The 25,762-nt window shown below is 51.2% G+C and overlaps 9 protein-coding genes across 9 annotated transcripts; 2 read left to right on the forward strand and 7 right to left on the reverse strand.

Annotated features, from left to right (window-relative positions):
• Positions 1-58: 58 nt before the first annotated feature.
• Positions 59-3,121, forward strand: IAR55_004396 (uncharacterized protein; the record flags this gene model as incomplete). The annotated part of the gene is made up of 9 exons (XM_066947495.1): positions 59-76; positions 303-766; positions 837-879; positions 945-1,086; positions 1,141-1,187; positions 1,262-1,671; positions 1,728-1,836; positions 1,892-2,020; positions 2,072-3,121. The coding sequence occupies 9 exons, from the start codon at positions 59-61 to the stop codon at positions 3,119-3,121; spliced, it is 2,412 nt and encodes an 803-aa protein (XP_066801909.1).
• A 412-nt stretch (positions 3,122-3,533) lies between these two features.
• IAR55_004397 (uncharacterized protein) lies at positions 3,534-4,864 on the reverse strand (the record flags this gene model as incomplete). Its single annotated transcript, XM_066947496.1, has 9 exons — positions 3,534-3,710; positions 3,786-3,857; positions 3,933-4,041; positions 4,102-4,151; positions 4,211-4,219; positions 4,280-4,399; positions 4,466-4,589; positions 4,651-4,696; positions 4,744-4,864. The coding sequence occupies 9 exons, from the start codon at positions 4,862-4,864 to the stop codon at positions 3,534-3,536; spliced, it is 828 nt and encodes a 275-aa protein (XP_066801910.1).
• A 321-nt stretch (positions 4,865-5,185) lies between these two features.
• On the forward strand, positions 5,186-8,238 carry IAR55_004398 (uncharacterized protein; the record flags this gene model as incomplete). The annotated part of the gene is made up of 10 exons (XM_066947497.1): positions 5,186-5,432; positions 5,501-5,677; positions 5,734-5,856; positions 5,911-6,714; positions 6,765-7,095; positions 7,147-7,504; positions 7,567-7,688; positions 7,747-7,993; positions 8,057-8,152; positions 8,212-8,238. The coding sequence occupies 10 exons, from the start codon at positions 5,186-5,188 to the stop codon at positions 8,236-8,238; spliced, it is 2,532 nt and encodes an 843-aa protein (XP_066801911.1).
• A 321-nt stretch (positions 8,239-8,559) lies between these two features.
• IAR55_004399 (uncharacterized protein) lies at positions 8,560-11,352 on the reverse strand (the record flags this gene model as incomplete). The annotated part of the gene is made up of 9 exons (XM_066947498.1): positions 8,560-8,627; positions 8,719-9,661; positions 9,771-10,047; positions 10,112-10,231; positions 10,295-10,360; positions 10,426-10,568; positions 10,660-11,006; positions 11,103-11,254; positions 11,330-11,352. 9 exons carry the CDS (start codon positions 11,350-11,352, stop codon positions 8,560-8,562), a joined length of 2,139 nt encoding a protein of 712 aa, XP_066801912.1.
• A 590-nt stretch (positions 11,353-11,942) lies between these two features.
• On the reverse strand, positions 11,943-13,829 carry IAR55_004400 (uncharacterized protein; the record flags this gene model as incomplete). Its single annotated transcript, XM_066947499.1, has 4 exons — positions 11,943-12,732; positions 12,796-13,078; positions 13,130-13,397; positions 13,473-13,829. 4 exons carry the CDS (start codon positions 13,827-13,829, stop codon positions 11,943-11,945), a joined length of 1,698 nt encoding a protein of 565 aa, XP_066801913.1.
• A 2,664-nt stretch (positions 13,830-16,493) lies between these two features.
• On the reverse strand, positions 16,494-19,089 carry IAR55_004401 (uncharacterized protein; the record flags this gene model as incomplete). Its single annotated transcript, XM_066947500.1, has 3 exons — positions 16,494-17,984; positions 18,112-18,668; positions 18,717-19,089. 3 exons carry the CDS (start codon positions 19,087-19,089, stop codon positions 16,494-16,496), a joined length of 2,421 nt encoding a protein of 806 aa, XP_066801914.1.
• Positions 19,090-20,004: 915 nt separating this feature from the next.
• On the reverse strand, positions 20,005-21,609 carry IAR55_004402 (uncharacterized protein; the record flags this gene model as incomplete). Its single annotated transcript, XM_066947501.1, has 6 exons — positions 20,005-20,108; positions 20,172-20,188; positions 20,253-20,477; positions 20,535-20,685; positions 20,745-21,333; positions 21,427-21,609. The coding sequence occupies 6 exons, from the start codon at positions 21,607-21,609 to the stop codon at positions 20,005-20,007; spliced, it is 1,269 nt and encodes a 422-aa protein (XP_066801915.1).
• Positions 21,610-22,691: 1,082 nt separating this feature from the next.
• IAR55_004403 (uncharacterized protein) lies at positions 22,692-24,035 on the reverse strand (the record flags this gene model as incomplete). The annotated part of the gene is made up of 5 exons (XM_066947502.1): positions 22,692-22,832; positions 22,891-23,290; positions 23,351-23,438; positions 23,507-23,659; positions 23,762-24,035. 5 exons carry the CDS (start codon positions 24,033-24,035, stop codon positions 22,692-22,694), a joined length of 1,056 nt encoding a protein of 351 aa, XP_066801916.1.
• A 519-nt stretch (positions 24,036-24,554) lies between these two features.
• On the reverse strand, positions 24,555-25,664 carry IAR55_004404 (40S ribosomal protein uS17; the record flags this gene model as incomplete). The annotated part of the gene is made up of 5 exons (XM_066947503.1): positions 24,555-24,643; positions 24,709-24,806; positions 24,872-25,010; positions 25,233-25,304; positions 25,601-25,664. 5 exons carry the CDS (start codon positions 25,662-25,664, stop codon positions 24,555-24,557), a joined length of 462 nt encoding a protein of 153 aa, XP_066801917.1.
• Positions 25,665-25,762: the final 98 nt, after the last annotated feature.

A 25,762-nucleotide genomic window follows, 5' to 3' on the forward strand; every position in this document is an offset into this window, starting at 1 on the left:
ATTGTGGAGAGGTCATGATGGGACTTTTGGCATTTGACGAGTCGCGAAGTAGGGGACGATGCTCCTGTGTGTGGCGGTGAGCGAGACCGGGGAAATCGAAGTCACGCTTGCTGGTCAAGCGATGAGCAAAGATTCACGTAACGTACCTCACGTTGAAAGGCCCTATCGTATGAGATCTGATCAATCAGAGGAGCAATCGTTTATGGCTGACTGATGGGATGAAGACGACCAGGTAACTGACTAGATAGATTGGGAGCAGATTCACTTGTCAACAAAAGTTTGCCCTGAAAAACGTATGACAGTCAGTCGCGTGTTCAATCTCTCCTTTCCCTCCGACCTCAGTACATCCATCCATCCATCTTACTCTACATCCTCTTCCTATTCATCTTCCCTTCATCGTCAAACCCACTGACATGTCAACAGTATCAGCGACTATCAGCAATGGTACAGCCCCACAGTCTCGACCAACGGCCGATTCTGCCCCGGTCGAAAAGGTCAAAACGCAAAACGCGCCTGTCGCTTCTTCTTCTTCCGCGGATGCGACAGAACAACAACAACAGCAACCGAAAACTCGAAAGAGAAGATTGGGCGTTGATCCCAGTCTGATCATCAGTGAAGAGAGAAGTAAGAGAAGAAGAACGCCGAGTGTGGATCCTGAACACGGAGATGAGGACGTCAAGGGAGCTGTGGAGATTCGGGATCCAGTCAAAGTGAAAGAGCTGGGATACGTGATTTACAACAGAATATTAGAATCGAGGGATCCAGAGTAAGTCGAGCGCAGCTAGATGGGAGTATATATGGCGGTCCGAGGATGGAAGCTCATTCTTCCTGCTCAGCGGAGAAGACATGTCACAACCGTTCATCAAGCTTCCAAGCAAGGTGAGCAAGGAGCGACTTACCTTTCTCATTCATGACCGAATACCGATACTGAACCGTCTTGTCAGAGGTCATTCCCAGATTACTACGAGACCATCAAACATCCTATGAGTCTTGAGGTTGTTCACAACAAGCTAGTGGCGTCGGAATATCAAACATTGAAAGAGGTCTGCGCGGATCTGGGTCAGATCTTCAACAATGCGAAACGATGTGAGTACTAGTGCTGGAACCATGTTTCGGTTTCATGCTGATGAGCCCTGTTAGATAACGTCAAAGACTCCTTGTTGTTCCAATATGCTAAAAAACTGCATGTAAGCCGGATGTCGTTCCGACCTGACTCATAAGAAAACTGGGGCTGATGGAGCTCACTTGGCGGTCGTATCAGAAAATGACAAGAACATTTTACTCTCAAATTACGTCGCCCGAAACTCACAAGGACGAACCCGATTCCGAAGCAGAACCTGATCCCCCTTCCAAAGCGCCGTCTCACCAGCCCGGACCTTCAGTTCCCCCACAAATGACCAGCAGCCTGACTGCCAAGGCAGAGGCGCTGACTCCCGGAGCCGACGAAGAAGCTGATGCTGAAGGTGAGGATGTGGATGTGGACATGGACGCGGAGGGAGAAGTCGACATGGCCCGGCCTTCGACGGCTAGTGTGGACGGGGACGAGTCCGGAGCAGGAGGAGGGCTTGGCAAACCTGTGAGGAAGCGGGGGAGCTATATGAGGGATGGACCGACCGTCTACAAGTTGATCAAACCAGTTCTGAGGGCCATCAAGGAGGCTAAAGCGAGAGAGTGCGTCCTGCTCAGATCCCGCAAATGACTTACGGATGACTGATATATGCTCGCAGTGGAAGCGGCAGGGAAGTTACTGCCATGTTCATGCAGCTTCCGGACAGAAAGAATTTCCCGGATTATTTCAGAACCATCAGGAATCCGATATCGCTCGAAGAGATAGAGGTAAGCATATTCACTGTGTTGCTGGAAGGAGCGCTTAACCAGGCCCGATTGCTAGATCAAGCACGGCGGACGGCGATACGAGACATGGCAGGAATTCTTTGACGATATGGAGCTAATGTGCAATAACGCAATGGAGTACAATGAGGATTTCAGCGAGGTCTACAAAGATGCTCAGCAGATCAAGGTGAGCTGCGACATGTGCTGTATATGCAAAAAATGGCTGACATCCTTGTAGGATCTGCTTGCTATGTTCCGACGGGACGTGCTCGCCCGACTGGCTCAGCCACAAGGCCCTACGCCGGGCCGACAACGACTGAAAGGCTCAATTATACCTTCAGTCCGAACGCCGTCTTATCAACGCACATCGACTTACGCTCCTCCCTCCGCATCGTACGCCCATTCTCCGGGTCCTGGCGCTTCTGCCTATCCGGTCGGACCTTCAATCCCATCAGGTGGTCCTTCACCTTTCCTCCCCGCTCTACCGCCAGGAGTGGTAACAGAAGAGCTTGTTGCTTCACTTGATCGTTATCCCCTTTATGAACAACAAGCTTGGGTGCAATCGCTTCCACCTCTAGCACTGCAGGTATATCGACAGATACTGGTGACCAATGAAGCTCGAAAGCAGAACATGATGGCGCCTCGTCTCCCGCCACAACCTCAAACTCAACCTCAACCTCAATCTCAAGCCCCATTTCAACAACCTAGAACACCGATTCCGCAACCGCCTTCCTCGGGAAAGCCTGTTGGGGTCCCATCCGCTCCTCCGAGACCAGCTCCGCCTATTCCGACGATCAAATACCTCGATTTCCAATTCTCGTCGAATGGAAATATCACACATGCCTTGTCTAAGTCAGACCTTCATCAAGGGATCAGATTACACAACATGCGAGGTGTGGTCACCCATTGTGTCATTCTTGACTCATCGACCTCGGAAGTCGAGCTGACAGCTTACATTGCTGATCAATCGACACCGATACCGACACCAGCAACGCACGGTGAAGCCAACGGTACAAGCAATGGTATGAACGGAAATGAGGCCCCTGGGCTGACACCATCACCAACGACACCTTCCGTCACCACTCCCGAAATCTCGTTGCGGATTAACGGCAATCAAGGGAGTCTACCGCGCTTCGTTTTCGACGGACAAGAGAAGGAAAGACCGAAAGGGATGAAATGGGTTCTGCAAGTGCCCACAAGTAGGACGGAGACGAAGATCGAGGTGGTGGCTACGAAGCCGGGAGCTTTAGCGGAGACCAGTACGATATTCGTCAGTCGGCAATATTGAGCGGAAACGGAGGCAGTATGATGCCTGTGAATTGACTTGGACGGGGGGCTTCTCAAGGCATGTGAGCAGAAGCGAGGAAAGTGATCGAGTTGGAAGTGGAACGAAATTAGGGGAATAATCATGTCGTTTTTTGGGCTTTTTTTGGCAATCATGTACTGGAGGTGCACTCAAATCATGATCATGCAGAACATGCCTCTGAATTGGGCTTTTTGCTGCATGGCTGAATGAGGGGGCCTCGATGTCTCTTGGCTTTTCCCCCTTCTGGGTGGATCGAGGACTAACGCTTACTTACGTCGACACATGTAGAAAGTCTAAGCGCACAACAGTCATTTGACTAGGCACAGCAACAAGATCCACAAGATCTCAGCATGTCCAGTGGAGAGCAAAGATACATGCCTAGCCGGTGCTCTGCTCAACAAACATGCTCGATCTTACCCCCTCCCCCCACTCTAGGACCGAGATCTCGAGCGACCGCTCGTGTGAACAGCTCCATCATCATCCCAAACAGACTGCGCGTGAGAGCGGCGTCCCATCGTCCTTTTGACGATTCGTCGCGGATGAACGCGTGTTGAGCTTGGACTTCGAGGAACTGCGTTCAATCTCGGATCAGCTGGTCATATTTTTACGTGTATTCGGATCAGTTTGAAGTCAGAAAGAGATTTACGGTGAAAGCTATTCCTGCTTCGTCGAGAGTATCCCTTATCAGAGATCTGCCATCTCTACTAACGTGTGTATCCTGAAAAAGATGGCAGTGGACATGTCAGAGGGATATGACTCGACGGTGTATCGAAAGGGTGAGCGCTTGACTGACTTGCTTGCCGAAGACCATGGTCACCTCGCCTTTGTTTGACAGATCACCATTTCGGATCTTGATGAGCGTATCGTCAGATTGACCCTTGCCAAGCGTAGCAGAATGAACGCTGAAAGACGGATCCTATCAGCTCTCAACTCAATGTCCTTCATCAGCGAGCTGGACATACTCTGTTGCAAAATAGCAGAAGGTAGCAAGGACTCTTGAGTCGAACGCTGCCTGTTATAGGGCATCAGTCTGGCCTGTGAAGCCACTTCAGAAGTGGATTGGACGCTCACTCGTAACGCCTATAAGGTAGTGTCAGCTACTGCAGAGGACACCACACTCCTCAAATGGATAAAGCTCACGAGATGGCCTCCAAGACACATTCCTGTAGAGGCTATCCTTCCTGTACAGTTCGGTAAAGAAGCTAATAAATCGATAGCAAGAGTCGCATCTTCGTCGTAGGCCTCGACCGTCTTCTCTACCTGTGCGCAGTGTGTCTCGTCGGCTGAAGATATCACCATTGATGGACAGCAAGTGAGGCTACTCACCTTGTATTTGTTTCCGCGATCGGTGCCCTCTGTATCGTAAGGAATCGCTTCAGGTCCCTCGAATTCATGGAAAGAAGAAGGAAGAGCGACGATATATCCTTCTGAAGCGATATTACCTCCAAACCTGAGGGGCAGAGAAGTTTGTCAGTCTATCGTTGGCAGATATGTGGATATCTAAAGCTCACCTCTCAACAGGACCTGTGACCTGGTAGATCTCTGAGAATACCACACCTTGTCTATAGATGAGCTACCGTCTCAGGCTTCGGAAGTCGACTTACATCCTGGGAACTTTGCCTCTGGGTATTCGGGAACGTTAGGCTCGATGATGTATATTCTGATAGTCCCTGCTCGACCGTTGGCCTTTGTGGGTACGTCTCGATATGAAGTCTTGATGAGCATTGTGTCTGTCTGCGGTTTAGCTGTTGTTGTTGTTGTTGTTGTTGTTGTTGTTCTCATCACTATTGCTATCGTTGTCACTGTCTACTACGAGTGTCTAGCCGGTCCACCTCCACTCGGCGATATATCATCGGTGATTCCATCAATGTGGCAGACGCCTTTGGTGGGCAGATCAAAGGTCGCTCACTGCTATCGTCAGTCAGTCAGTAGTCACCAATCTCACTCAGAACATCGCTTCGAATTCAACACTGCTCCTCCGAACACCAACACACCTCGGAGCTACAGTACAAATCCTCCGATACTACTGATACGGTATCGTTCGCTATGTCAGGTTTCTTTGGCTTCGATGCCGCTCTACCTGAGCGCAGACCAGGTCAAGGAGGAGGCGATTCAACCCGTCAACAGTTCTCAGGATTCCAAGCGAGCAACGCCGATGAGACGTTCGCTCTGTCCGGTGCTGGGGAAGAGGAGGATCTAGCTGTGTATACATGGGGAGAAGGGATGGGCGGTGGATTACTGGAAGGAGGGGATGAGCTGAATGATGAGACCTTCGGTGACGTTGGAGAGATCAGTGAGTCAAGCTCCTGGTCGATGATCAAGAGAGCTGCAGGCGACTGACATGGAGTCTATCGCTTTCAGACAATGATTTCCAGTTTTCGTCTCAACCAGCCCAACAACCTGCGAAGCCTTCCTATACCCAGTCGTCCGGTCGTGGTCCCATCGCTTCTACTCAATCACGGTATAAGCCAAAACCCGTCGCCGATCCTTTCGCATTCTCCGAAGACGACTTCTACTCCTCTAGACCTTCTACAAAGAGTGAGCTAGTGAATGCTGGGTGGATTGAAGAGCTCAAGCTGATAGACTTTTTCCAGAGCCTGTAGCTAACAAGGCGCCCTCGAGACCGAAAGCTCAGACTGGTCATTCTGGATCGGTGGAGAATTTATGGAATAAGCCTGCTGCACCAAGTCCTGCGTGGGGTACCGCTCCTAGCTCTTGTGAGATACTTCTTGCTTTCCAAACCGAGCAACGATACTGACCCATGTTTCCAGTGACGAAACCTACACCCCCTCCCGCATCGTATTCATCGTATCCGTCCCAGTCTTCTGGTCCACCCGGACACATCAAAACCCTCGAGGAGATCGAAGCGGAGATGTCTCAGCTGGATGTGACCGGTCCTTCCGCCCAAACCCTGCCCAGTCAACCAAAGGTGCTGTCCTTGGAGGAGGTTGAAAAGCAGATGATGGAGTCCCTTGAACCGCCTCGACAGCCTACTCCACAACAATTTGCTGCTCTTCCTCGAGAAGCTACGCCTAGCACCGTACCCGGTCTTCCTGGATCGGGTTACGCGAATCAACAAGCGTTACTCGATAGTATGTTCCCTGAGCTTGGAAAGGCAGCTCTCCCGCTCCAACATCCTGGCTCCTTCCCTCCAGGCGCAGAGGGCATTCCTCCCCCTGCTGGTCCTTCTCCTGAAGAGATTGCGCGAATGGAGGCTATTCACAAACGTATCTCAGCAAAGATTGAGTCCATGGCTCAACATAACAATTTGATGGGATCCTCCGACAAAGATTTCATAACCCGTATTCAGCTGTCTCAGCTCGCTACTGCCGATCCATACACCTCGGACTTCTACGCTCAGGTCTTCTCAGCCCTGAAAAGGAGTCGGATGGCTGCTGAGGGCCAAGGAGATGGACCCACGGTTGTACCGGTCGCGGCTGGACTGGGCTTGGGTGTCGGAGGTCCTGTTGGAAATAGATTTGGAAAGATGGGCTCAAATACCATGCAGAAGCTTTCCACCCAGGTGAAGAAGCTCGTAGAGAACAGGGCTCAGCATCAGAAGGTGATGAACACCGGTAAGTCATATATGAGGCTAGGGTCGATTAGTGCTAACAATACCTCGCAGCTGCTCTGCAAGGTGCCCTCGGTCGGGTCACTCGAGGAAACGCCGCTGCTCCTCGACCGGTTCTCGCTATCCCTACCAGTAACAAGCCCGAACATCGTGCCGCTAGTCATCTGAATGAGCAGACCGGCATTCACAGAGCGGCTCTAACTCGGAAGCAAATCATGTTTGCCCTCGAGGAGCTGTACGATGCTGTTCTCGAGCTCGAGCAGATGCGCAGAGAAGCACCACCGCCTACTGCAATGCAAGAAATCGAGGTTTGGCATGCTAGGTGTCAGACAAAGGTGGATATCATCTGGAGAAGGTTAATGGTGATGGAACCTCTGGACGTCAGGTAAGCTGATGCGTGTCAATGCTGTCTCAAATCTGACACCTTGTGTGACAGTAACCCTCACCCATTCATCGCCTTGATTAACCCCGTCAAAGGACAACGCCTCTTCCCTCGTCTTCTACGTCACCTGCCTCACAATCAGAGTATCACAATGCTCAGTCTCCTCATCGCCACATACCCCCAGCTCGACGTAGTCGCTCGAGCCCCTCCACCACCCGTCGCAGACGCCTCTTTACTCACCAAGGCGGACCGTCTCGACCGTGCCAAGAGAGAAGCGGAAACGGACAACTTTTTGCATTGTATCATTCCGGGAGTCGACATGATCATCAACAGATGTGGTCTGGGCCTAGTGGCAGGTATGCTGGCTATCTCTGCCCAGAGATCAGAGGTTTGGAAGGTAGCTGCGACGAGAGTGAGTGTCTATCGTTTGAGCAACCAGCAGGCTCTGGCTTTTGGCTGACGATGCCCCTGCAGCCCGGTGTGGCTCTGTACACTGCGTTGTTATCGAAAGCACAAAGTCTGATTCGAGCTCCTGCTCCCGACCCCATGAACCCACAACAAAATCAATCACCAGATCCTGCGGAGGTGGAGCAATGGTATGTATAACACATATTCATCGTGGGCCGGCCTGTACTGACATAAATAATACCATAGGACCAAAACTTTTACCTACTTCCTTCACGTCCTCCTCCCTCACCTCCCCGAACTATTCCCCTCTTCGGTCGCACAAAAAGCGGCTTTCGGTCCTGGAGCGTATCTGCTGGGCGGCGACGCTATCGGTGAAAGAGAAGCGGTCGAGATGGAAAGACGAGAGGCGGAGGTTTGGGGCTTTGCAGCCGCTCTTGCAGTCAATGCTGCAGAGGAAGAGCAGACTACCTTGGTGGCTGCCTTGAGAGAGAAAGTGAATTGGTCTCTTTCTTGTGTGGGGTTGTAGCAAGCTGATCAGCTCATGGCGTTTTCTTAGATCCTGCATACTGTTCAAGCTGCACGAAATCCCGCCACTGGGCCGATCAGATCGGAGATCAAGCTCAGAAACGTCAACATGTTCTTGAACGGTTTAGTACGTATACTACTCCATGGTGCGGTGGGAGAAAGATCTGACAAGAGACACTGGAACAGGGTCTCGACGCTGCGATGATCGAGTAGACGCGAGATAGCAGAAAGGTGTAAACTTCGCAGGACGGATAGATATTCAATCTCGAGAGCTGTATATCGACGAGATCTTTAGGCGATCAACGAATGGCCCAGTGAATTGCTTAGTCCATTATACGATCAATACAAGTGAAGACGCAAACATCGATGCAAAGCGTGGCGAGGCAATGACTATAAGTACTACATACGTAGTGCAAGCAAGGCTTCGCAAAGCTGAGAGGTGGCCCAAAGTGTATAAGAAGGAGCAGAATGGGGAGTCTGGAAATCGTGGATGTCCAAGTGATATCGAGCGTCTCGATAGAACGGTCGAGATGATCACATATAACGCCAAGCTGATCCTACCGAGTTGACTGTTTTGGTTGTAGAGTTGGACATCGGGCGGCCTGAATGAGGCGATTTAGCAACACAACTTAAAAATTGCGATGGTTGTGGGAGGAGAAGTGCCATATGTCCAGGGGTTGTGATGGGACTCACCTGCTTTACCGAAGAAGCGTCGATTGGGAGGTACCAGCTCATCTTCTCCCCAATCAGGGACCCAGGCTCCCTTATCTTGTCCGCGTCTATCCTCGAGCCCATGGTTTGCACCGGTCGATGTGTAGTTAACACTCGTCATCAACGCATCGAGTGGTATATTGTTCTTGTTGTCCTGTTGTGGGCTGTTCCACCCTACATCGCCAGAGGAAGGCAAGATCCCATCGACCTCCCCATCTCCTTCCCCATCCTCTGCATTACTACCCCGACCGGTATCCAACGAGTTCGAGATCGATCCTCCCTTCCTCCTTCCGAACATCCCAAAACCCAAACCCATACTCACCCTCGGCTGGTGCGAGGATCTCGAGCCACCTGTACTTGTGTTCTTTGTATGTTGAGTGAGCTGAGCCAAGGGGGAAGCTGTTTTGCCAGAAAGAGCGGCGACGAGCGGTGAGCTGATTCGATTCGAATTCGACATTTGGCCAGCTTGAAGTGCCGGAACTTCTCCACTACCATGATTGCCTTGTCGAGGGACAGGTACAGGTTGAATGGGTAAATTGAATCCTGACGAAGAAGCATCTTGCTCGTCATTGCCAATCGAAGACGATTCAAGATCAGGTATGATATCCCGAGAACGATCCCCTTCGCTCATCGTCTTCGTCGTAATGATGGGTTTCGAAATGTCATTCCGGCCTACAGTCCTCATATGCGACAACGGTGACCCGACACCGACACTCATGGCTGTACCACTATCGGTAGTTCTTCGATCACCGATCTTCAGGAATGATCTTTGACTTCCGGCAGAGTTGGGAGGAGGAGTACGAGATCCTCTGATGGAGGGGAATCGGATCGCGGAAACTCTGACAGGTTCTGGAAGCCGCGTGAATGGATGGGCACTGCTGCCAGTGGTGGATGTCATTCCGGACCAGACAGACCATCGGGAAAACTACTCGATCAAGAGGACATCAGCATAGACATCGTTCTGATGTAGAGCAGAGCAGTGATTGTTTTTTCAGAGCTGCGATAGGGTCAAGAAGAAGGAGGACTGAACGCACAACTGCTGGAGCTGATGCTGCACTTTTCTCGTCACTTGCGCTCGTCTCCTCGTTGCGACGTCTGACTCTGCGCCAAGCGATAACTGGCCACGCGAGCAGAGCCAAGAAGACCACCAGCGCTGCAATTACAATCCCTGCGATTGCACCATGACTCAGACCTCTCGACGTTGTTGCCGCCGCAGCAGCGGAAGTATTAGATGTGAGCGTGGGGTGGAAGGTGGATATCGGATCTGCGTCAGAGGTAGAGGAAGGCAAAGGAGGGGCGGGTTCGCTCAAGCTTCATGCAGTAACTTGTCAGAGTCTTCATATGAGGCCAGCTCGTGGGGTCTGATGGAGCTTACAGATTGGACAGCGCCTCTAGTCTATCGAAACTGAGTCTTTTGCCCTGATCAACATTCCTCAGCGAGAGAGCGTGCTTTGTGTCTGCCAAATTCGAGGTGTGATACAGGACTTGATTGTACCTTCGACGTTGACCCGATCATCAGTAGGATGCAAGTTCCCGCACCTTCGCCTATCGGACTCACACTCTGGACCCCCCTGAGGCATCGAAGACCCCTTGAGTCGTATTATCCAGCAGCACTTCGTACGATCTGTCGATGTGGTGCATCAAATCAGTCAATTGTCTCCAGTATCTGAGTGCGAAACGACCACTCACCCCGCTTCGCCGCCCACTATCCCATATACCCATACAGCAGATCCCTGGAAGTAGATCGTGTTCCCTGCGTTCGCTTGTTCGGTCCACGATATACTTCCATTATAGTCTCGTCCAGACGTTAGTAGCTCTGCGTCGTACTGAGTCTATGACCCATCGAATCCATCGTCAGCTCCGCTCTCCGCTATTTGTGTCATTCAACCTAGTCGTAGCCAGGATGTTGCCACCTTCACTGACCGTGTTGATCCAATTCGAACTAGCTCTTTCTAACATATTCCACCCAGGAGTCAGAATCACCTCCCAATCTCGCCAAGCCGTATCGTCAATCGTCACATTCTTCGTCTTGGGTCCTTCCAGAGTTCCCAACAAGCAAGTCGCACCGTTGACCCGGACCCCGTCGTCCTTGGTAGTATCGCTCGAATGAAAAGCGAGTGCACATGAATGACGTCCTATCGGAAGTCGGGTGGCTGTGAGAGGGGACGTCTGGTCGGACTCATTGTGAAGTGTGCCGTTGATGGTGAGTGTGGTTGTATACGAAGTTTGGTCAGGTCGACCATAGGTCAAGTCAAAAGCTATACCGGTGCCTACAGTACGTTCGATACAAGACATGACAGACACTTATCAGTAGTAGTTGACGTATCTCATATGTGTTGCTGAGAGCGACGTCGGGTCTTACTCACCTGTACAGTTGATCTCCACTTTCGCTCCATTACCGTAAGTGACCATCCCGCTATCTGTCCCATTCCCATCGACGCCTGAAACCTCGGCGCCAGGTTGGAACCCTTCGGAGGGTGAGCAGGCCTTGCATGGTGTATATGTGAAGAGTGGAGAACTGGTACCATTCACGCATGAAACATCGTCAGTCCGGTCATCTATCTCGATATATAGAGACAGAGACGCGGCTCACCTCGACGAGATGTAGGTGTCCATGCTATAGTTGAGTGTCGGTTATCGCTCGGATGGCCGTGCACGAGAGCGTTGGATTGTTTGCTAACTTTTGTACTCCAAGTATAAACAGATGTTATCTCCTTAGTCTGACTCCGATGTATTATACCTAGACCGATAGCTTGAGATGAATCGACCGAGTAAGCAGTCAACAGATGAGCTGACTTCGAATGGGATCGGGTTGCATCGGTATGATACACGGGTCATCGATTACATCACTCAAAGGTAGTACATGCACGAGTGTGGTTCCCCTGTAGTAGTAAAGTACAACCAACCTCTGTGTAGATGAGGAGGACGCAAAGGGAAAGGAAAGAGCGCGAAGAGATGCAAAGGCATCAGTCGACGACCAACAATTTCAACACAGTCGTTTCATCTTACGCACAAACCTCGATGAAACACTCATCTCTTTGTTCTTTCCTTCAACGCCACTAGTGCCACATTTCCTCACTCTATGTATCGTGATGGATACAAACAATGCGAGATGCATAAGAGGACGGATCGTGACATGACATACAACGTATAATGCTATTCTGTCTCACCACACATACATGTATACATACACAGAAAAGGACTGCTCAAGATCGCGCCGCGGCTGCTCTCCTGACTCGAGAGCTCAGACTACCTCCTTTGACAGAAGCAGTCTTTCGCAGACTCCCCATTCTCTCGCCTTTCTGAAGATGATCTTGCATCAACCAGTCCTGCGGTTCTATATCGGGCGTCTTGACGTGGATGTAGGCATCGGGGGTTTCGATCGACAGTTGGGAGAAGTTCAGAGAAGGGATAGAACCTTCATCTTCGGAAGTACTGACTGTACTGGAGAAGCTGGATCGATCGAGTTGGGGAGGGATGGGGAAGGTGACAATCCCCAATCCATGTGGAGATCGTTTCGTATGAGACGGACGACTAGGCAGTGGTATTTGTGGGGCGGTCGACCGAGTTCCGAAAGCTGGTGGTTTGGGTGTACTAGCCTGACTAGAGTTGGATGGGTCCGATGTAATGATGGCTGGAGCCGTGCTCGGTCGAGCACGAGAACGGGCAGATTTGGGTTTGAGACGAAGCATAGGCAACTCCACAACAGGGGTAGGTGGTAAAGTGGCAGTGGTCGTCGCTGGAGTACATGGTGGACTGTGCAGCATCATGCTGGCCGGTCGTTCAGATTGAGGGGCAAAGGTCATGGGATATCGGAAGGCTGGAATCTGCTGTGTTGAAGCATGAGCTTGGACGCCTGCGTCAGGTCCTGCTTTCGGATTGAGCCAAACCGAAAGGTTGAGCATGTCTCCGTTTGGGGCGGATTTGGGGAAAAATAGAGATACCGGAAGATTGCCGTCGGTCATTGGGATAGGCTCCATAGCTCCCGGTGGATAGCTGGAGTTGGCAAGATGACCGTCAGCTCCCATTTCTTAGAAGGGAAGAGTTGACTGAACTTACGGCCAAGGCATCTTTCCATCTTTCAATCTCCCCAACTCATCGATCACAGTCATCTCCCCATCAGTCATAGCAATCTGCCAGACAACAACGAAACGCCACAAGGCGCCATCTCTTCCGGACGCTCGGAGCAGTTCGGACTTGAGCTCGTTGACTGTGATGTATGGGTCGACATCGATTACAAGGGGTGGACCATGTGAGCGAGAGGAAGAGCCAGACATGTTTATGTGCGATCGATTGTCTGATGGCGCAGAGAAGTAAGCTCGGAGGGTGAGAGGGATGGCATCTACACATGTGTCAGCTGAGCTCTTTGCGGAATGCAGGGCGGCAGACTTACTGGGAGTCATCTCTTGCAGGGGTCGGGCAATGATCGATATGACATCAGATGGTCCTGAGGTGTGGTTCGGGAACCAATGTTTGATCTTCAAGTCACTGGCTATCACCGCTGCCTCTGTCATCTCTTTCCAAGCTGAGTCCAAGCTCAAGCCCAATTGTTGAGGATCGTCGACGTTGAAAGCGGGGAAGGAAGCAAGAAGATCGACTTGTTTGCCATATCGCTCAGTGTAGGCTCGTGCCTGATAATGAGCTTGCCATGGGATCGACACCTAAAATGACCAGCTCAGCTTAGCCCAGATCGATATGTATACACTCATCTGGGTGGAAAACGTCCTGGAACTCACCTTGAACAAGCTCATCGAGCTGTGCCCTACTGTTCTGGCGATCTCTCGTCGAAGTGCGGCTACACCCTCTTCGGCACTGACGGTTACGTAGAAGAGCTCTCTGGCATCCGGATTGGGGCATGTCGAAGAAGGCAGAGGGTCGATGGCGACCCGAAGACTGATGGGAGGAGATTCTGGAATCACAGGACTGGAAGCGATTGGGGAGGGTGTCTTGGATGAGCGGCCGAAGGTAGACGATGTCCTATGAGCCGGTAAAGGAGAAGGTACTAGAGTGGTCGTGCTGGATGAAGAAGGGGAGTTGGTCATGATTGGGGATCCGAGGGTAGGTGCTCGCTTGCGCAGTGTGAAAAGCCCCATGTTGATGATGTTGATTGGTTGATACCGTGTATGTGTAGAGAAACAAAAGAGTGTGTGAGTGCGTCTTGACTGATCGTGCAGTGGTATGGTGTCTATGTAAGGAATGTGTGTTGAGAAGTGGACAGTCTTGCCGGTTGCGATATCTATACTTGACAGAATGTGAGCGGATGATCTGCGTTACGAGAAGTGGTGGGAAACATACTTTTCCGTGATCCTTTCGAGACCCTACTTTATCCGGGGCGGGAGTGACACGATCGATGAGAACGAAAGGTGGTAGTGCGATATATGAGTCAAGAGAGGTCAGCCAGTCGGTCAGCCACGGGGCCAATCAGACTATCTTCTACTTTGTTGCGCTTGAGTAGTGGAGCGGTCAGACCGGGATGTCGCGATGTATGTTTCGAACGAAGAAGGAAGGCGGTCCGCGCAGAGATGTACGTATACGTCAAGCTGGGGTTGCGTGGTTGTGCTCTTGTTACTAACAGACCGGAAGGGAGAAGATAGAAGACCCAGACGATGCAAGTACGAGTAGTGTGAGGAAGACGAGATTGTAGGTGCTACAAAATCAAGATGACGATGCTGTCATGTTTAAGCCGGTCTGTTCCTAACTATCCGATCAAGAGCTCTGAAATTTCTAGATGGACGGACCACCGTCCAGGGAAGAACAGGCTGTTTCTCACGTAAAAGCCGGGTCGATCACCTCCCAGGTGGACACATCACGTCACAGCTGTCTCAGCCGGAAAAGGATACGAATGAGAGGGAGTGAGCGTCAACCAAAGAATGTTGCGTCTGTGTCGATCATTTGCACCACCGGTGATTGAAGCCACCACCAAGGGGGAACCTGGAGGAACTCTAGGGGACTTGCTAGTACCTTGAATGTAAATCTGCCACATCTATCGAATGGGACAAGTGAGGGAGGGAGGGAGGGGAGGATAAGACGATTCGAGGTTACAGCCTCCTAGGTATCTTCCCCGGTACGTGCCTGGTGCCTGACTTCCGAGCTTTGCAAACTGTCTGCAAAAGGCGAAATTTAGTAAAGCCCGAATCCGCCTTTCCAAGGCGCAGCGCACCATTTGCGGACGTACTGTGCGTTTTTGCAGAGAGGTATCTAAACGTGCCCGCCATGAATGGCCAGTAGTGGTGGTGTCGGGTGGTGGTAAATGTGGTAGGAGATCATGATCGTCGTCATCATTCTCGTCTGGACTAGGTCCTATCTCGGATTCAGCAACAACGTGCGCATGGTAGCATGCAGAACCAGGTAAGAAGTGGCTTTTAATCAACGAAAGAGGATATATCCCGTACCTTCCAGGCTATGCGCCACTCGGATAGAATCCTCTGCCCCTCCGTCAGTGATGCTGCTGATCTGTTCGTGCAAGAGATGCAACATGGAAATGACGATACTCTGATGATGACTCACTGCACATGATGGATGGCCGGAGGTAGTTTCTTGAACGCCGGAAGAGGAAAAACATTGGAAAACACGTGATTCTCGTTTACATCTTCGCGTCGCGTCGCGTTCGAGGTTCTTCAAGTCGTACAGGATCAATCGTTAATTTGATGGGGAGAAGATTCTGTTTCATTCAATTCAATTCGATTCATTTCAATTCATTTCAATTCATTTCAATTCATTTCAATTCAATGCAATGATGCATTTCACCTTCTTCCACACACCTGATTACGAGGTGTTTCTGCATCGATATCTCGGATCCAGGCCTCAACGTCTTGCTATCACATATCATATAAATCGAGACCCGTCACTTACGTGTTCAACATAATGTGATCGGCATGGCTTGTGGTAAACAAAGTCCCGTACCCCGGTTCCTTTCTGATGGGATCAGCTACTTGCTGACTCCCGTTCAGGCTCGGGTGACTGACCATTCTTCCAGATGGGAACTGTTTGATATCATTCGTCCACGCCAGCAGATAAGAGGATCAGGGATCTGTGACGGCTCCGGACATTGTGACCTGTTCGGGTCTCACTTCCAACGTCGGTCGGTGAGACCGGACTCACCAGATCTTAACGCTGAGATGAGTGATGAGAGGCAGCTGACAGCATCTGAGTATGGTATGGCAAACATAGGGTCATACACAGAGATTTGCCGGGGTACGTCCACACGGGTGGAGATCTGGCTCTCACAGTGGCTGCGAAGATCCAATTGATCATGTCCCGCGGCCGAGAGGCAAATTCGGAGGAATTCTGTGTCGAGCTGTTCACAAATAGTGAGTCACTCGGTAAGACAAACCGTTTCTTCACGGGAACGGTGAATACTTGTCTGATCGGGAGACTGACTGTAACGAGATATATTGGACAGACCGAGCCGAGGGGCAGCTGTCGGGTCGGACATACGGCAGTCTGGAGGTATTTGAGCGGATACGTCGTTCCTCGGGTGCCGACTCTGGCGAAGATGTGGAATCTATTGACACCGCATACCGCTCAAGGACGACTGCCGGCCATGTGAGAAGGAGCGATTATCCTCGTATGCAGCTTGATATTGAAAGGAAAACCTCTTCGTGGCTAACAAGATCAAATGACATTATATTGTTACTGTATGTTATGTTAGTTGAGTATATCACAGAACTACGAGGACTGTGTATTTCCACCATGCTCCTGCGAAAGCATCTATCTACTCGCTCTCTCTGGAATACGAAACTCTCGTTCGTTCCCTCCTACTGTTCTCCTGTAGGATTCATATTATCACCTATACCCCACTCACTCAACCTCGACGACCCGAGAGTCATCATCGGCAATTGTGGCGTGACGGCACTTCTATCCACATTACGAATCTCGGTCATTTCTACCTCTTCAGCGGATGAGCAAATCGAACCGTCGGTCGATGGAGGTCGGTCAATCAGTTCGGCGGAATTGATCGACTCGGCCCGTGCTTCTCGCAAGTGCTGAGACGGTGGTGAAGGTCCATCTTGCTGGTCATTTCTTGGAAAGTTCATCTTCACCTCATCATCGACTAGACCAGCAAACGCTTCATCTCCTTCCACCGTCGCGTTCGCTAGATAATTCTCACTAGTCGTCGTCGAGAATTGTGATACCAGACCCGTTGTTCCTCCTCCTCGCTCCCCCTCGAATCTTGCGAGTAAATCATCGTCGAGCCATAAACTCGGCGTGAGGGCTTCTCTGCTCAGATTCAGCTCTGGTACGCGTATTCCTTTCGATTCCAGAGTCCTTCTCATCGAGTTTGATCCTCTGTTCAACGTTTGAGATGGAGTGAGTGCTCTGTTCGAGGAAGTAGCATCCATTTGCGGGGAGCTGAGGGTGGTCGGTTTCAGGGTGGGTGAATACAAGGATCTACTGGACTTTCTTCCCGCTCGTGATCTAGTCCTAACAGACTCGTTCGTCGTTTCATCTCCTCTGAGACTGGTGGCATCGGGCCCACGGACTCCCGTCAGTCCGTCGCCAGGCTGAAGATGAAGATCGTGTCTTGAGGAAACGTCCGAGGCAGAGGACGGACTACGTCTCAAGGTAGCCAGAGGCGCGTCGACCACGCGGGCTCGAGGCGGACGCCGGGGTGGTCTCAAGCCTCCACTGACAGAAGGAACCGATCCGGTGAACATCGTCGACGACTGTGTCCCAGGCCCCGGATGAACGCCGTCGGGGAAGATCCAGTCTGCATTCACCTGTTCTTCCCCGTCGGCGCGAGGATGGAAACTTCTCATCCATTCCATACCGTTTCTCTCTACTCTCGTTTCTTCCCCCTTCCTCGGAACGATTGGTGATTCATCACTTTCTGCTGGTACAGTACGCTCTCGTTCTTCTCTCATGGAGGGAAGGATGAATGGCGATATCCTTTTGTTAGACTTTGATCCTGTACTTGTCCTCCTGGGTGATCTGGGTCCGATACTGGCTTTAGATTCTCTCTGAGTCGAACCGGTGTCATCGACACTGCCAATTGTCGAAGGTGAAGCAGACATACTCATCAATCCCGATTGTGATGGAGTGAGAGGTATTCGACGTAACGGCCTCGAGAAATTGAGTCCGGTTCCCTTCGCCGTACCGAAGACTTTGGTACGACCAGCACCGATGGAGTCACGTATGGATCGTCGAGTCGGCAGAGGAGATAGGGCGTTGGAGAAGAACGTCGAGACGGTGGACAGTCGGGATGGTGGTCGAGCAGGAAGCGTATTCGATTCAAGATTCAACGTGAGCTGCGAAGTCAAAGTTTTCAGTCAGAGAAACCTTTAGTAGACACAACAGTCCTTGTCCAACTAGGCAATAACGCAAACAGCATTTGCGAGCAAGAGCGATTGTAAGGAATGAGTCAAAGGCACTCACATGTAGCTTCTGACTACTACTCAAATCCCATTCACCCGCCCTGCCCTCACCTGTAACCTCACCGCCAAACCCGTCACCCTTCTCTGCTCTCCCTCCACCCTCTGTCTCCGCCTCAAGCTCTCTAAATCTAGCTTCCCAATAATCGCCCGCCACATCCTCTCCCTCTTTACCGCTTCTTCTCCTGCTGCTCCGGATCAAACCCCCTCCGCTCTTTCGCCTGCCGTAAATCGCAAGAAGGACAAGCAAGATGAGACCGAGGATGGCCCCGATAATACCACCTGCGATAGTTGCTGATTTGTGTGATTCCGAATGTGGACTGGTCTCGGACAACGAGCTGCTTGCGGGAGTGGCGCCACTACTGGCATGTGTGGCCTCGGTCGAAGTGGGCGTAGGCGCGATACTGGACCAAGGGTGTCCATTCGGCGTCGATGTTGCGGGCTCTGAGGAGGCGAAGATCGAGGAGGATGATTTCGAGAGTGTACCGGTGGACTGGCCCGTTAAATCTCCTCCTCTGACAGTGCTTTGTTGTGCTGGCCCACTTGACGAGGTTGTCATCGCTGTCAACGGGGGTGGCACAGAAGTCGCACTACTTTGTCTGAACTGACTTTCCGTTGGTCCAGCTTGTCCCATCGTGATCGTACTTGGACTATCACTACTCATGCTCCCTTCGCTCGACGCGGAAGCGGAAGCCGTAGAGGAGAAGGTCGCTGTCGTTGGACAGGGATAATACAGTGTCTTTTGCGGGACCAAACTCGTCATGGTCTCCATCACACCGATTCGACTAGTGACGATACTAGTCTCGTACGGCGTCGTCGTCACGGCGCCGATACTGGCCTGGCCATCGTTTGCGTCGATCGAGGTGATCACGAACGTGAGTGGTTCTCCGGGGACGAGGGTGGTCAGTGTGGAGATCGTGGTGGTGGGAAAGACTACTTGGGTGGTACCCCAGATGGTGGTGGAGGGTACTTGCTCGCACATTGCGGTGATCAAGGACTGATCAGGGTCAGATGAGAGAAGGGGGACACTAGAGTTGAAGAGCGCCGGAACTGGAGACGTAGTCGTCAGAGTGCCAGGGGGCGGACCAGGGAAATGGTGTGGAGAAACGGCGTGGCGTGGCGGATGATGACGAGATGGTAGGATGGTGGGTCACTGCAGCCTTGACAAGATCATGGACGATGCGTGAGAACTCGATTTTGAGAGCATTCGGCGTGCGAGGGACGATGCTTGCGGCAGACAGGAACTTGGGGAGTGGCACAGATGCCAGAACAAAACGCCGCGATGAGACCAAATCTGAAAGAGACGGAACCCATCTATCGTATCTCATTTTCCCCTTGTTTTCTCAGTCGAAATCTTACCGTCTCCCTTGGACAAAGGAATACCTACGGTTCCATTCCTTCTTGTCACAAGACACATCTGTGCCATAGCGTCCTTTCGTCTCTCAAAGGTATTACCCCGTTTTACACTCAAAGTACGCGCCTTTCCATCTACATGGCGACATATACCACTCACACCCGTCCTCCGCAGTTTTCTATATTCAATAGCACCACGACGCAGTGAGTAACTCTGCTCTCGTCATGATTGTTCGCTACAAGGATGCATGATATTAACGTCAGGATAGTCTGAGCAGTAATTACGTGTTTTGGGCTTTATAAAGTCACACAGACCGACGACGAGCCAGAGCAGACAGTCATGATATCGAAATGCGTGTGTACATGTGTGAAAACAACGGTCGATGACGAGACGAGAGATACAACCGTGTCTTTCTATGATAATCTTAGCCGGAGACGTGATGATGGAGAAGGCGAAAGCGAAACTGAATGCATTTCCTCGTATATTCGGATTTTATCGTATCGTAAAAGCGTCGACTGGTTGACGACGTATGGAATTCACAAGTTATCGACGGTCGGCATTGGCGTAAGCGAGAATCTGGAAGGGTCGGACCCATAGTTCACCGCCACCATAACCGACGCAGGCGTGATCGTCGTTGATGAGACATTCTGTTCGATTGAATTACGTTAGTCTGACTTATCGTCATATTTCATGTCCTACAAGACACTCACTGCCTGGGTGTTGACCACTGACAAGAATAGAACACGACAGGTCAACCTTCTTCTAGTATTCACGGACGGGCCATAACTCACTTCTCATACTCTCCCTTGGCTAGAAGCAGCGCCGCGCCGTCCTTCTCCCTACCGCCCTCGACGGGTTGCCACCCATTCACCGCCGCCACTTCTCCGTGTCTGAACGTCATCCATTTCACGAGATAAGGCTCGTTGATCGGTCCACAGAAGACTTCATACGTGTCGAGGGTGATTTCATCACCTCCGTACGAGATGGAGGCCCCGCTGTTTAAATGATGACCAGCCCTGCAATCCTGGTCAGACTAGGGCCACATCATGCCTTGTAAACGATCATGCACCCACTTTCCGAGATGAATACCACCTTCCCACCATGCTCTTGCGGCGTATAATGGAGTGCCGTCCTGCTCGTTTCCAATCGGTAGGACGTCCGGTGGCAAATTCTGACTTTTCTCCACCAGCTTCCAAGTGAAGAGCGGTCTGACTCCGCGTGATTCTGTAATTCATAATTAGCTCTGAAGCCACTGGCGACCAACGAGGCATAAGGATGCAAACCTTTGGAGTAGAATTCCGTCTTCTCCCTGGAGACTTTCAGCCAATCGTCCTTGCCATGTTTATTTCCCCAATCTCTCCAGACCTTCTTCTTCATCTCTTCCTCTTTCGCATCCAGACTATACGCCCACATGCCTACCCCGCCGACTCTCCACATCCTCTTCCCCTTCAACTCATCCTTGATCTCATCCTTGTCCTTTGCTCTGTGGCTCTCTTCACGCAGTTTGATGTAACGCAACGATTCGTTCGCCTTGGCGCCGAAGAACGCCGTGGCGGACGATGATCTCTCGTATGCTTTCTTTTCGTCATAAGGGCTCGTAATGGTCTCGTTGGATGAAGGAGAATCGTTCGTGATGTCGAATCTAGAGGGCGATGCGACGCTAGGATAGGTGGGAATGGGCGCGAAAAGCTGGGACGAGTTGGTCTGAGAAGGACCGGTGTAGTAACCCTGGTTGTAGCCTTGGGGAGGGGGTTGTGCAGTATACGAGGGTGGTTGACCGTAATAACCTTGCGATTGCTGAGCATAGTATCCTTGTTGTGGATGACCCATGGTCGATCCCACGGGAGTCCACAAATGGAGATTGTTTGTGGGCTAAAGCAAGTTCAATATACCATGAGCTCCATGCATAGGGATCCCGGAATAATCTCCCATATCACAGACGGAGACAGGCTCGAGACGACTCACTGCACCAGCAGGTTCCGCACCGCTCGTATGACCATTCTCGCATCTCCAGAAAGTTCCGCTGTACCAGACCACTGTGCCGAAAGGATAATTCACGAATGGACTCCACTGCGGTGGATATGCTCCCGACGATGTCGAGCCCGACGCTGGCGGCGGAGGAGAAGTGATGAAATCTGGTTGATGCATCTCGAGCGAATTCTTTGTGTGAATGCGGCGAGAGTCTGAAGCGATTGAATCAAGTGGTGGTGGTGGTGGCAAGAGCAAAGGTGCGGAAATGAGTTGCGAAATGTACTCGTGCTGCAATATTGGTTTGATAGCTGTGTACTTTTATGTGGTGTCCCGATCACGATTACGCAAGGTGGCGATGTGTACGGTTGTTACGATGACGAGGAGATCTGGGTTGTGTGGGGGGAACTCGCAGGACGGCTGAACATCGATACCAGAATGTAGATTTATGACAAGCTCACTTGCGCGATGTCGATGATGTCGATGATGCGCCGTCGTGTCCATGTGACAGCGGGCTTCTTAGCTCTCAAGGACAACTCACTGTTAGGTTACCGTTATCACGATTATTGCTCATGGATGCAAAGTGGGATTTTCGGCTCGCTCCTTTTTTTTTTTTGTTTGTGTTGTCCCTTCCGGTCCTGGGGGAGGAGGATACTCAACAGTTTTCACAAGCTTGTACAGGTCGTCTTGTACCAGAGGTAGATGCCGTGATGGGTGACTTCCTTGCCCCTTTGCATACGTGTTGATGCACTGCCAGACGGTCAAGGTAATTATGTGAAACACTCTGACGAGTCGAGATCTCGGCGGGATGGAGCGGGGCGGGCCCTTGGAACAGGGAACGATGACAAGTGGCAAAAACCTCGAGGAACTGGAACTGGGAAACCCAAACGCTCAAATAATAATGAAAGAACCGCTACTCGGGAATCAGCTCCACACAACACTAGCTCGAAACGATACGCGCGATCCTGGCACAGCATTTATCGATGCAATCCCACCGAAAGGGAGAGGATCTGTCAATGACGAGCTTTGAAGTTTGCATGACGGTTCATCTTGCTTGACACACGATGAGACGACTTTTCCTTCTCTGGCGCTATTTCGTTCCTGTCAAGCTAGCGAGAAATGACATAGACGTTTGAATGTCAGGTTTCGAGCAGAGCAGCAGGCTCAGAGTGGATGACCATGAGAATGACATGTCATGACATATAAGTTATGCTTCATTCTCGTTCTCTAGGAAGTCCTATGCGTCCGATGAGGAGGGACATTCACTTTGAGCCGATAGCGCCCGCACCACCGCCACCCCCTCCGCCGAACAGCGATCCCATCAGGCTCTGCAGCATGTCGTTGCCTCCTTGACTTCTTGGTGGTGGAATGAGGAAGACTTCCGTCGCAATCTGACCGAGGACCTGCAGGTCGTCACTATTATCAGTCCCACTACTTGCTTGTTTGGCTGAGAAGACGCACCTCTTGGACCTCCTTTTGACCCAAAACACCACCCGCCCCACTTATCCTCGTATATCTTCCGCACAGGGCATGCCATTCTTTCCCCATGCCACCGTCCATTCCTCGGGCAGCCACTCCACTAACGCCCGGTGCTGGCGCGCGTTGAACCGTGATCAGAGCGAGTTGGCAGAAGTTCAACGTCGTTGAGGTGGTAAGGTGGATCTCGGACAAGGAGAAGGAGGTCTGAGAAGGTAAGGCGGCGATGAAGTTTCTGTGGAATGGGGAAGAAGGCGAGGACAGCAGGGATAGGAGATGCGAGAGGAATGTGAGAGCGGGAAGGATTGACGGTGGGGATTGAGCGAGGAAAGGTAGCGTGCCACGGATAGCATAAGGTCCAGGATCTAGTTTGCCTTTTTCGCACCTGAAGTATCAAACAGCCAGGTAAGAAATCATTTCTGAACGATAGAAGGAAGAAGCATACCACTCGAACATCATTTCCGCAAGGGTTATAGCGGAGTCTCTCTTTCCTGAGGCAAGCAAATGTTGTTCGGCAGCTTCAAACACTCGGTCTAACCCCCGCCAGCTCGATCAGCACTCCCCCTCACCAAAGCAGTCTGTTAGTAGACTCAGCTCTCACCTTTATAGTACATCTCTCCAATGTATTGATGGAGGTTGGGATCGCCTGTAGGACATTCACCATGTGTCTGGGTCCATTTTATAGCAGCGTCCGCCAGCTTTTTGCGCCATGGTCCACTGGATGGTGTGAGTGCAAGCAGCTGTGTGATTGACGCTAGAGTACAGTCAGTTATGATCAATGTTAGTGAGAAGTGTCAGGCGCCTCTCCATGGTCTCGCGAGAGACGCCATAAGGCAGAAAAGGGACCACCGCTCACCTCTAGACTTCTCATCAACTTCGATACCTTTATCGCCCATGATCCCTACCATCTTCACACCCAGTTCACTTCCACTGCCACCTTCCCCCAGCTTCAACAGCTCCTTCGCGGTCGCGAACAGGATAGCGATGGCTATATCATGATGGTTGGAATGAACGAGTCGAGCGGTGGTGGTAAGACATTTCTGATGAGCTGAATAGGCATTAGGAAGCAAGGAGAGAATAGGTGGAAGCAGTGATTCCACCGATGGTGGTTTGCTACTTCGGGGCGGCATCTCGCCTGCGTATAGTGAGCTGGCGGATTAGGGAATGAGACAAGGAAAAATAGAGCGATAATTTGATTGAAACGGAAAGAACACAAATACATTCGATGATGAGGTGATGTATTGCCATGAACAAACGCGTAGAGTGAGTGGTATGTGCCGGTAAACTCGTGGCATTTTCCCGTCCCCCAGCTCTTCACCGGCATTCCTGCCGTCTCATTTACAGAAAAGACTGCAGTGCTATTCGAGGACGTCATTTTCGACAACTCGAAGACCTGCAATCACTCAGCCGCTCAGCCGTTATGCACCGCGTAACAATGCTCGGGCCGGCCGAATGGACAGGCAGCCTTTCCCAATGCAATCTCGGACGATGTGGAAGCCAGAGCCATAGTTTCTGGACTTTGAACATCCGTCCAAAACGAATTTGCACTCGCTCGCATATGTACCCGTTCCCAGAACCCTTCGTGAGAATGCCATGCATCAATGGTACACTACTCCTGCCTAACCCAACAAATACCAACCAAAGCCCTCTTAGAACTTGGCGAAACCCTTCGCGGCCTTGTTCTTGGACACACGGAGGACGTTGAATCGAACAGTCTTGGAGAGAGGTCGGCATTGACCTATAGGTTGGAGTTGAGGTTAGATATGCATCAGACCGACTAGGCAGGGATGGCATCTGACTCACCAACAGTAACCTGGTCACCGATCTCGACTCGGAAAGCAGGAGAGCAGTGGGCAGCGAGGTTCTTGTGTCGTTTTTCGTATCGTCGGTATTTAGGGATGCTGAAGGGAAAGAGGAAAAGGTCAATAAACTTGGTTTTCTGCATACGCAATGACGCCAGACTCACTAGTGAAGGTACTCTCGTCGGATGATGATGGTGTTGGTCATCTTGGTGGAGTGGACGACACCAGTGAGGATTCGACCTCGGATAGAGACGTCACCGGTGAAGGGGCACTTCTTGTCGATGTAAGTACCGTTGATAGCCTCTGCAGTGAGAAAGTGGATCATTAGCGATCGTCAAAGAAGAAACCAAAGCTGTTGCCGAGCGAGTGACAGCGGAGACGCCTCGACTGAAGACGCCAGTAGCAAGATATGTCTGCTACGACAGATGACCTCCTCAAAGGAACAATGTCCACCGGACTTCCCTCTGACCACTCGCCGACCGATCCTTTCTGCTTGCTCCTTCAAATGACTAAAACCACACTCACCAGCAGGGGTCCTGAAACCGAGACCGACATCCTTATACCATCGCTTGGTCTTGGTGGTGATCTTCTTTCCGCCTGTACATTCCAACATCCCCCAGAGTATATCGAAAAGACATCGCAGCACCAATAATCATCCAAATATTATCCATCATCCGGCAGAATCGTGGATATCGAGGAAATACATCGAATCAACGTGATAGAGATTGATATGGTCGAATATTGGGTGAAGAGTCGAAGAGCATGCAGACATGGACGTTAGCTATCCATCCTTGAGTCCTCGATTCCGAAATTCATCATGCCCTTCCACCAACTCGTTCTCTGCTATCTCGCTCCCTCTCTCTCTCCTCTTGAAATGAACGAACGATACGCACCCTTGGACTTGGCATTCTGGAAGAGGTGCTGCTTTTGGAAAGCCTTCTCGGTTTGCTCAGCCATGATGAAAGCTTTCTTTTATTGGTTTTGTTGAGGGTTGAGGAGAAGGGGAAGAACGAGTAGCAAGTAAACGGATTAGAGGTTTCCACCAACAACGAATC

Source organism: Kwoniella newhampshirensis, chromosome 8 (genome assembly GCF_039105145.1).
Source record: "Kwoniella newhampshirensis strain CBS 13917 chromosome 8, whole genome shotgun sequence".
In the NCBI taxonomy this organism is placed as follows: Eukaryota; Fungi; Basidiomycota; class Tremellomycetes; order Tremellales; family Cryptococcaceae; genus Kwoniella; species Kwoniella newhampshirensis.